The sequence below is a fragment of the Cimex lectularius genome, unplaced genomic scaffold (genome assembly GCF_000648675.2).
Source record: "Cimex lectularius strain Harlan isolate CLEC.00 unplaced genomic scaffold, Clec_2.1 scaffold222, whole genome shotgun sequence".
Taxonomy (NCBI): domain Eukaryota; kingdom Metazoa; phylum Arthropoda; class Insecta; order Hemiptera; family Cimicidae; genus Cimex; species Cimex lectularius.
Window position 1 is genome coordinate 601278 of NW_019392817.1, and position 11626 is coordinate 612903.

The following is an 11626-nucleotide window of genomic DNA, read 5'->3' on the forward strand; positions in this document are numbered from 1 at the left end:
ATTTTGGGAGGTGGATATAAAGATATTACTTTCCTTATATGTAGAGTGGATATGCTAAGGGATTCTGTTCCTATTATAATCGAGCTCAAAGCTGGAGGAGAGGGTGCTGATCAAGCATTGGAACAAGCTGGAAATTACGTCATAAGATGTCCTGTCTCATCTATATCACTCATACTTCATCAGGTAGTGCTGTCTGTGTTGGATTAAATTTTGATTTAGATGAGGATCAGCGGCTTAGCACTCAAGACTTTCTGGAGAAAGGGTCTTCTTTATTGGAAAAGCTATTTAATGGCTCATTAGACGAGATTAGAGAGAACATTAGAAATTATTTACTAAATTCATCTTTTGGTGTACCTGCCTGCCATGCCTGTCGTAAGAGGTACTAATAGCAGAGTGTTTTCTTATACAGCTGGATTTACTTTTGCAAGTGTTGCGTTTGCAAAAAGAAGAATTGAGTTGGAGGATGGAAGTGAAGTATATGTAGATAAGCACTTGTTTAAATACCATGATGATGATAGGATGCAAGGTCTACATGGAGGAGTCTCACAAATAAACATTGGGGATCGTGCCTTAACTATGGTTTTACGGGTAGGAGAAGAAAGGATTATAGTATTTGATATTCGCCATGTAATAGCTCACCAATTTCCTGCGCAAGGCCTAGCCTAGCATAAGGCATTATTTCAAGCAATTTCAAATGTGCTATTCACTTTAAAGTGGGTAGTGATTAGAAATAATGCCTGAGAGGTTGGGTTTCACTCTGGGTTGTTTTATACTAATAATCCAGCTAGAATAATTATAGAATTCCAGTTGGGAGGAGGAGAGAAGATAGATTTGGTGTTGTTACGGTCAGTAGAAAGTGAAGGTGATGTTCATCCAATTGGAATAGAGTTGAAGTTTGCTGGTATGGGTGAACTAAATGATAGAAAACAAGAGGCAAATAATCAGTTAGATAGTTATTTCAAATGTGGAGGTTATAAGCGTATACCGATGGAGACACAGTAATTTTATTGTACATTATATGGAATGATCGTGCGCAGAGGCCAGATACTCTTATATCTTTTAAGGATGTTCTTCGTATAAAGGTCAACTTAGGACACAGTTCTGCAGATGATCTTACTGGCAGATGAGGGTTATTGAGAATTTACATATCAAATTAAGTATATAACAGATTGTAGTGGTAAAATGTATATGATAGCAGGTTCAAAGTCATATGAAGCTGCAGTAGGAGAACACAACTCTCTAAAAAATATGAAAGTTAGAAAAATTATACTTGCATTGGCTTTTATTCATGCTAATTGTTGTACATAATGTATTTATAGATTGAGGGAGTATGGCGTTAGAATATATTTTAAAGAATGATTAGGTTTGTGCAAATGGTCGGTTAGCTACTGAAGAACAGCATAAGGAACGTTTTGGTCAGCACAGCATTGAAGGTAATGTATCATCGTTTTCACTCAGATGTTGGGAGGTGTCTTGGGATGCGGTTTGGGTGTCCATCGCGTGGTGGTGCCATGGGTGGCGTGGGGTATATGCCCCTGGGATCCTTGGGTCATTGTGGGGCCCCAGATCGGGGAGGTGTGTGCACAGCCCCACACACGTGCACACACCTCTGAATGATCTGTCCTAAATAGGGTCTGGTATGAAGAGGTGTCCTGGGGGGGCGCGTGATACTGCCAGGGCCCTGGTTTCCACTGTCGAGGGGTTCCTGGGCTGTGGCCCACTCACCTCCCAGCCGGAAAGCTTTTAAGGCGGAAAATGACCCAAAGCTGTTGATCGCCTTATATTTTTAAAAAAATTAATAAAAATAAAATAAAATAAATAAATTTAAAAAATAAAATGAAATGATGGTGTTTGGTTGTGTTAGTGTGGCATTTGTGAAATTAAAGTTGTTTTTGATGTGAGTAGGAAATACCTTGTTTTGTCTGCATGATCTCTAAATATTCATTTTAATTACAACTTGTATTAACATTAACACTTGTTTTATAAATTTAAACCTGCTCTCGTTATTAGCAAATTCATATATTACATTATTAAACTTCAGTAATAGGTTTGTTTGGACAGATCATACCACCTTTGATCAGTGTGAAGGGATTATTTGTGGAAAACTGGTAACAAGTATATTAGTGTTGGGATATCCTAAATTTTGTGGAACCCTGATTCACACAACAATAATGCAGAAAATAGGAATTTCATTAATTTTTTAGTACAATTTATAAAAAATATGTTTGTACTATTTTTTTAATAACTAACAAATGTTCAGTTATTAAAGCTTTGTAGTAATAACATATATTTTCCAAAAAAAAAATAAATAAATAAAATAAATAAATAAAAATAAAAAGATTGTTTTATACTTCAGTAAGTCATTTGTTTACACTTTCAACAAGATAATTTTCTATGTGTTCAATCAATTTTTCACAGATATCTTTGTTTCTGAATTTATTCAACTGCCACTTTCTCCTAAGTAGGACAGCATCAATTTTTCCTATACTTTTCAGGCACTCTAAAAAGAAGTTGATTAATTGAATTACTGTAGGTGAATAATAGAGATGAAAATACCTAGCACAGATTCTCTGAAAGAAGCTTGTTGATCATCCAAGTGAATTAAGAGTGTAGAATAAACAAATTCTAGAAGCCCTTTGTTTATGTAGTTGCATTGTTCTTCTTTCTTAATATGGTCTTCATAAAGCTTCTGTATGCTTTGCAGAGCTAGTAATCTGACAGACTTATCCGAGTCTTCCATTCTTTTGATTGTATCTGGCCAACATATGTGATATCTCAACTTATTTTTAAATTACTATTATTATTTTGATACTGACTTGTGATAATATTATAAAATTGATCAGTTTGATGTGCCTCATTGGTGTTGGAAAGAAGTTGGATACAATTCAGAGAAAGTATGCGTGTTTTTGGAGAAGCATCCTCAACTAGCGATATAACAAGTGGTAGCAAAGTGTCATAATCAACTTCTTTGACCTCGGGCAACTTAAGTTCTTTGTACATCATCTCTAAAATAAAAATAATTAACATTACATATAAGATAATTAATTGTCAATTAAAATATTTCTCATAGACTGGTTTTTACCTGTTTCTTTGTCTAAAATCTCCTTGGGTTGTTTAAGAGATGACTTAATGTCATTAATTTCAGAAATGGAATTGCATTTTGATATCACCTTCAGTAAACACATATACAAGCATGTGCAAGCAACAGTTCTTATAGCCTCAGCACTTCTTCCAGGGTGCCATTTCAAATGAGGTACAATAATATCTAAAGAAAAAGAAAAACTTAATTACCATCTAATGATATGAAAAATAAATGAAAAATAAACCTTTTAGTAATGTTTTAATAAAGAATAAAACAGACTGTTCTGATGGTAAAGTCTTTTCATTATTTGAAAGCAAGTTGTTGATTGCCATTGTCACTTTCAAAATTACTTCCGGGTCATTTTCATAGGCCATAGCTTCTTGAAGTATAGATATGAACAATTGCAGATTGGGTTCTATGATTTCTCCTAAAATTAATTTTACAAGTAATAAGCGAGTAGCATTACTTTTTTGGTGTAAAATAGTAATATATTAATAATAATAATAAAAGTCCTTATTAACAAATAAAATAGAATATACAATTATTTTTTATTCTGTACACTAGACATACCCATAGCCGTTGAGGCCATCTGAGCGATTGTTTTAAAACAAAAAAGAAAAACAATCATCTTGATAGAAATAAAGGAAAATAAAAATAATAATGCAATGCAAATACAATAAAATTAGAATCAACTACCAAAAAATTAAATTTTGCTACATACATAGACAGCTCTAAGTACACAAAACATTAATCTAAAATTACATTGGAGACATTTGAATAAAATAGCCATTAACAAATACTTATTTAGGTATAGGGTACACATTTTAGAAGTTAAATTTAATTACTAAATTGTATCTGTGCCGGGCACTCTTACAGTATTTAACTAAACACCCAGAGTTCCTTCCTTTTAAATACTCAATAAAATACACAAATGTCAATATTTATTAATTAAAATAAATTTTTTACTACTTTATTAAAATAAAGTAACTGGTACTCAGTTAGGACAGGGCACAAAGCAACAAAATGATAAACATCTCCATCCTCCCCATAGTTACACAATGGGCACATTTTTACTTAATCAAAACAATATTTATTTAAGTAGAGTAACACATCTCATCTTTATTAACCAACTTTTATTTATTTTGGACCTTACATATTAGCTCACACTAAACAAATGTTTATAGAGAGGATGAACGAGTACTGTTTTCAGCTTTTAGTCTATCATCAATAAACATCAAATTTTTAATTTTATCCTGCAATATATCCAATGTTCAAATTACACTTCTCATAGAGTTTATTTATATCATTAGTAATTATAATACGATCACTAAAACAACTTTCTATTGATTATTTCACATAAAACCATTTCAGGATATCTACAAAGTGACAAGCTTAGACATGTATTTATATAGCAAAATTTAACTGTGAATTTTAATGTGAACAAAAATATTGGGAAAAGTCTAGATTCTAGATAAATTTTATAATCAGGTGTTTTGTAGGCAAACCAAAACATTTCTTTATCAAATGTTTGAAAGTTATTATCACACTTTCATAGCTTCATGATTTATACTTTCATAGACTCATGATACACTGTTAAAGTATAAAATAATATGTGTATGCAAAACAATATATGTCCTATCACACAGGAGGGCCTGATGTCCAATTAGCTGTTGGATGTCAGGATCAAAGGTCAGAACCACTTTGCGATACATTATTTTAAATCAGACTCAATTAAAATTTCGTGAGCTATCCAGGATATGAACACAAAACCACTAGATGATGAACCATGATAAATACAAGAGTTGGATGACAACCATTTGGCCACCATGGGATCCCCCATAATAAAACTATCCAAATAAGGAAAAGGAGTATGAATTACTAAAATATTACTGTTAAACCAGCCATTTCAGCTGTGAAATGCTTCTATTGATTTCTATCACTATTTGTTTTTCTCAAACATGACTTGCTTTCAAAGGAAAAGAAGAAAAGAGATAGAAAAAGGGACGAAAATAACTAATAATAACTACTGGTTACAACCCTAAAACTGCTTGCAACTAATTTGAATAACAAATATGTTCTAATACTACCTGATTAACATATCATCAATGTAACAAATTAAAATAGCGTTTTGTATATTTGTTAATAGAGGCTTGGTAACCATGATTTTGGCACATCCAAATCATGTGTCTCTTGAATTGAGTGTTGTTTTAATATCATGTTATATTAAATATTATAGTTCCATTGTATTTGAATTGAAATTGGACAAAAAGCCCTTTCAATAAATTTTGCTCTCCATTTAACAATTATGCTAATCATAAGAGCATAAATAATATAATATTGAAGTATACCTCCATTTTCAATTATGCTTGCCAAAATAAACTGCTGATGACAATGAGCTGTCCAGAGGGTATCTTGTAATGATTGAAGAAGAGTGGAACAATGTGAATTGAACACCTTTTTTCTATCTCCTCCTCCAAATTCAACAAACTTGTCAAGAAGTTCTGAACAAAGTTAACAAAATCGCAATATTAATATTGTAAATGGCATAAAAATACACATAAGGTTAACGTGCCTAATGATTTTTTACGAATTTCCAATTTATCAGTGAGGCCTGCTATGCTGATTAATGCAGCCCAAATTTTATCCCCAATATCCAATGAACTATCAGCACATGTAGAGAATACAGCTGATATCAAATCCAATATTGCAAGGTGTTCTTTTTCCTAAAATTCATAGGTTTAATAAAAAATCAACTAGTGATTTCATAGAGACAAAACCTCAAAAGATGTATTGTTCAATAGACTAGTGACATCGGGCAAGTAGAGCCTCAAATCTTCACTTTTTGACCCTTTAACAAGCCCAGTGACAATTTTCAATTCTCCTGCATTTGCTTCTTTCAAGTGTGAGACGATTAAAGAGCAGTACACTTTTGGGGGCACAAAGTAACCCATATACTGAGCAGCAAGCACCACCTAAAAGAAAATTAAAATCCATAACTGGCTGAAATTATAACATAAAATGCCTAGGCTTTCTTCTTTCATTTCTTTGATTTTGAAAATTTGGTGGTTAACATATTGTCTGTGAAATCTTATGCCAAAAGCCTTTTTTATTTTAAATCTTAATTCAAATTAGACTTCACACTAAGCTGTGAGAATCGCCTGTTCCGACTCCAGCGGAGGAAGTTTTGTAGTAGACATCTTGTCCATCCTGCCCATTGAAGCTATACTGAGTACAATTTAGATATACACTCAAAGATAAAAATAAAAAAATGGACCCTAAATAAAAAATAAAAATATTAATAAAAAATAAATAATTTGATTATGATGGTTTAAAAGAAAATTCACACAAACACCAGAAAGTCATTTAGAGGAGTTTTAAGGGTATTTTGTCTTTGAGCACATGGTACAACTTGTAGCATACCATATCAGGATCAGGCACCAATACTTTTAGCTTTACATAAAACTAACTTTAACTTTGATAAATCAAGTTTGCTTCTAGCATAGGATCTAAAAATGTGGGCTCTGCACCTAATTCTATATTTGGTAGATACATAAAGTATTCTTTCCCATTTTCGGATCAATTTATGCATTGAACATGAATTTATTACTGAAAAGATTTATTGTTAATTTTTTAAAGAATAGAAAATGAACTATAGGCAGAATGTGTGCAGGAAAGTGGAATCCGCAAGGATCGATACTCTCTGTAACACTTTTTGGAATAGCCATAAATAACATTGCAGACAACTCATAAGCACAGATATACAAATCATTATATGTAGAATGCACCTTGCTAAGAACCCGTACAAGGCGGGTTTAGATATCCATATTAAGGGGACACTGGCCTCGAGGTGAGAGATAATTGTGTGAAGAAAGAAGAAACCCATCATATGTATATAAAGCAAAAGTCCTATCAAAGAAGAATACGGTCAATCAACATTTATATAGATGGTGCGAGGGGCAGTGACAGGGTTGGCAGCATGGTATATTGGGAGGGGCACACCAAAAAAAATTTCCCTCTCAAGGGCTGCAAGTAAGTACAAGTATAAAAGAGGCGGCCACCATGCCTTCTGCACCTCTACCTGAGCAGATTATTGTGTTCCCCTGTTTTTTAAAGCACTGGCCAGCTTGAGGTTGTTGATCAACCTCCATAGCCATGCCAGTATCTCCTTAGTGTAGGATCTTGCTTGTGGTTTTTCTGTCTTAGTTGCAAGAACCTGCACATAGACCTTCACAGAAACACAAAATGTGTTCTTCTGTCTCCTTCTCTTCCTGGCAGTATCTGCAGAGTGTTTCTTCTGTCTGTGCTCTATCCAGTGCTTTCTTATGTGGCAGTGCCTCACCAAGAGTCCAACCAGAATCCTAGTTCGGTTGCGGTTGCCTTCCAGTAATTCCTTCACAAAAAGTAAGTTTTGCGGATGGCCCTTCTACGAAACTATTCGTGGGCCTCATACCTGTGGTATGGTTCCACCATGTTTTCCATTAAGGATCCATTCTAAGATGTATCCTCTCTCTTTTGTGGCAAGATGTTGAGGCACACTAGGGTTCAGGACCTACCGTGTCCATGTTGTCTCCCTCTTTGGCCAACATGTCAACCTTTTCGTTGCCTCTATGCCCCGAATGCCCAGAGACCCATGCCAGGTCATGGGGTATGGGCCTACTCAGGCTTTTAACCCCTCGGGTCCTGGTCGCCCGCCCTGTGTAATATATATGCCAGGTCAAGTCATTAGCGTCGCTGACTTCCACAGGTCCTCCATGCAGTTCCAAACACTTTGCCTTCACTTCACATGAGGCTAGGGCCTTTAGTGCTGCCTGAATGTCAGAGAAGAATGAGAATATATACCTAGCCTTTTTAAGCACATTGTTCAATCACTATGATTATAGACTGGAAAACAGTGTTAAAACCTATGTCTTAAGAGCAATGTTATATATANTATCGTGAGATGCGGTCAGGTGTGATGTAGGTTTCAGAAAAACATTTTCTTTATCGTGCCTGAAACCTACATCACACCCGACCGTATCTCACGATATCTGAATAACTATCGATTAACAGTCACTAATCTCTACACATTATAAATATACTTGCCTCAACACATTATCTCACAAAGATTCATTTACTCATTTTTAGATACCAAGGGAGGAGTGAAACTTATAAAAACATATATTTCCGTCTGATGTAGAGAATATATAATATAACAATTTTTTAATTTCTTAACAAATGTAAAGACAAACGTGTGGTGTTTAGTGACTGTTAGTTAATGATTATTTGGAGATCGTGAGATGCGATCTGGTGTGTTTTAATAATAAAAAACAAACGTTTTCTTTATCATGCTGAGATCATCTTCAGGGCCTGAGATTTATAAACATTGCTTAAATTATACAAATACATGTAGGATGTACTTGTATTGTGTATGACACCCAATAATGACACATCTACACAGAAAACAAACACTGAGTGAGTAAAAATACTTTGAATATAAAATTTCTAACATTGTATAAATTCACTTTTTTACATCTTACATGTATTTGTATAATTTAAGCAATGTTTATAAATCTCAGGCCCTGAAGATGATTCTCAATTAAGATCGAAACGTTGGGACGATAAAGAAAATGTTTTTCTAAACCTATGTCACACCAGACTGCATTTCAAGATCTCCAAATAATTTCTTAACATTGGTGAACATGGTCATTAATCACAAGCCCTGAACATAAGCACCATTGTGAGTGCTGAGGAACTTTGAAGTGTGTGAGTGCACTGGAGTTAAAATATATTAGACTCACATTCTCCATAACTTTCGGAGTTTCATAATCCATTGCGGCTTTGCACATTCCATTAAGAATTTTATGCAGAGATTGGGTAATGGAAGTCTCTGCATGAATAGCATACTGGAAAAGAAGCACTGAACTCATCAACCTTACTCTTTCATTCCAATCGCTCAATTCATGCACTAAAGCCAGAAGAAATTTACTGCCCTCCTGTTCGACTATGATCCTGCAGCCAAGACCCGGTCGTTTCACTGAAGCACCCAGGCAAAAAGAAATTAAGATATATCAAGACAAGCTAATTAAAAATGATTTATAAAACTTTCAATTACCTCCTTTAGGATAATGTTCTAAATATTCATTTTCATAATCAATCCTATCTTTGTAGTCTTTTTCATTTTCTTGGAGATATTGTTTACCTGCTTTCTCCCAAAGACTTTTTGCCTCGGTTCTAATCTCCTGGCTCTCATCACTCAAACTATTAAAAACTGAGTAGAGTAATTTTCCTATCAAAATTTATTATACTCAAAATACTTACCTTGTTAGTATAACAGGAAGGAAGTGAGAAAAGAAGGAATACCTATCAAAGAGATCCACCATCCAATGCCCAACAAGTCGTGTTACTGCCATTCTCACATGCTCAATATTATCAAACAGGCACCTTGTGACTGGGTTTATTATGTCAGGCACACATTTATTATCACCTTTCAGCATCAAGATTTCTTGAAGAGAGAAAAATGTTAAAACTAATATATAACACAAACATTGTAGAATGAATGATTAAAATGAAGTGTCTGAATAAAATCTACTAATGTTTAAATTTAGAAACTTTTAGGGATAAGAAAGAACAAGCATGAACATGTAATTTTTGATTATCTCAATCTGCCTAACTAAAGGTGCATTTACATCTGCATACTGCACGATATTTACGTCAAACAGAAATCGTGGCTAATGTAAACAGTGGAAAAATTTATGTCAGAGATATATATTTCAACTGCTAGCTATTCGTATCAACACTTCTATACTGATAGATTTAAACACAGGTTAGTTGCAAGTTCAACCTTGTCGTAAAAGTTGGCCTTTCATCTAATTTTCTGCCATTGCAATAAGTGTCGTGCAAAAAGGGTGGTTCTAATATAAAATTGAAAAAAAAAAAAAATTAAAATACAATTTTTATTTAATTGTAGTCCCTATTAACCAGATGCTAAAAATTGCAAAGCTACAGAAAGTCATTCTATTACACTATCTTTTTTGAATACGGTATCTAGCTTTGATACAAGGGGACCAAATTTACAAGTGTTTTTTTTTTAATCAACAGGTTTTATTCTTCAAAAATTCAAAAACTGAACTGGATCCTCAATACAGAGTTCAGACATTATTTGATTGTAGGCACCGACTTTTTTGTCTCAAAACCCACTCTCGAACTCTCGAACACACACAAAAACATTTTTTTTTCGTCCTTTTCATATTTAGAACAATTAACAGGCTGCAATTTTGCGTTTAGATGCTTTCATTATGTCAAGATAAAACTGTGTGCAGAATGAAAGAGATTATATAATAAGACACAAGTGTACACAAACATCTATCTTGTATGTAAATGGGTCGTACATTTATTTCGTTTCACATTTTGAGAACTGTCCTATACATATCTATGACATAAATTTCTAATAATTTCTATTAGTATGTAAACAGTCAAAGCGATTTTCTGTCAGACCCTCTACATACATTCCCGGGCAAAAGTGTCAGATGTAAACTTACTTTAAGAGAGATAGTAGCTTGTTTGTTATGCTTGTCCAACAACGCAAACTCAATATTGAATATGCGAAAATCCCTAAACACATCTGGCAAATCAAAACTGTGATGATGGACACACAAGTCTGTATGTCTTAATTACATTATACACTATAAATCATTAATTGTTTGTTGATTATTGAGCAATGTGCGTTTTTTTTTTTTTTTTTTGACTTTTTTGTTTGACTGCTCCTCACGACTCCAACAAATTATTGTTGAGTAATTGTATTATTTAAAACAAAGATTGGAAAATTCATTTACCCACACACTTACCTAGAGTTTCAATTGTAGCAACTCTGACTCTCCAGTGTTGATGGCTCAAATTCGTGAACAGTGGATTAACTAGTTTTTTGCTATATTGGAAAGTTTCGGCAGGAAGTGCAGTGACAAGGGTAACGCATAACTTACTAGCCGACTTTTTGACTTCTGGGGCGGGATAAGGAAGAAGCTTGATCACAATTGAGACGATCTCCTCCAAATAAGGGATTAAATCGTTTTCATACTTCTTTACGACAGAGGTGAGAAACTTAGAATACAGCAGTTTTAACTCTTCCGACAGTTCCGTGTTATTGTCACTGCACATCCTGGAATACAGAACAGGGATGAGGTTTTTCAAGTGAATCTTATTTTTTGTCAGTTTTTCGATTAGGAACAGATCGAGAAGTTGAAGCGAGTGCTCGCGCACGGCTTCGTTCGGGTCTTGTAACAGCCTGAGCAAAGTGGAGCTGAGGTGTTCGTATAGATCCAAAAGCTTCTCCTCGTCATTTTCATTCAGGTACTTCTTCACCTTCTTCAGAGTACTGACTTTCTCCGCCCTATCGCCGCTTTGAAGGATGTTCACCGTCCTTTCGACGAGAAACAGGTCTGCAAATCCGGCCTCCCCTGAATCCATTTTCTCAGATTACAACACTTGTTTATTCGTTTCCTTGACTACAGAACGAGGCAGTTCCCCAGACTCTCGACTGTTATTGCAACCTACTGTCAATTTTCTCTA

The 11626-nt window shown here is 34.3% G+C and overlaps 1 protein-coding gene across 1 annotated transcript; it reads right to left on the reverse strand.

Moving 5' to 3' along the window:
• Positions 1-2326: 2326 nt before the first annotated feature.
• LOC106672376 (dynein assembly factor 5, axonemal) lies at positions 2327-11623 on the reverse strand. The gene is made up of 12 exons (XM_014403758.2): positions 10906-11623; positions 9380-9563; positions 9174-9319; positions 8860-9095; positions 5860-6054; positions 5655-5805; positions 5431-5583; positions 3327-3509; positions 3083-3265; positions 2817-3005; positions 2557-2754; positions 2327-2500 (listed from the first exon to the last, which is right to left on the reverse strand). Exons 1-12 carry the CDS (start codon positions 11522-11524, stop codon positions 2361-2363), a joined length of 2577 nt encoding a protein of 858 aa, XP_014259244.1. The 5' UTR covers positions 11525-11623; the 3' UTR covers positions 2327-2360.
• Positions 11624-11626: the final 3 nt, after the last annotated feature.

Bases quoted from the DNA above. Each gene is read 5' to 3' on its own strand.
- LOC106672376 (XM_014403758.2), bottom strand. From the start codon at position 11,524: ATGGATTCAGGGGAGGCCGGATTTGCAGACCTGTTTCTCGTCGAAAGG. The intron at 3,266-3,326 runs GTTTATTTTTCA...CTTTTTCTTTAG, and splicing joins TATTAAAACATTACTAAAAG to ATATTATTGTACCTCATTTG. The intron at 2,755-2,816 runs GTCAGTATCAAA...TATGTTGGCCAG, and splicing joins ATTTTATAATATTATCACAA to ATACAATCAAAAGAATGGAA.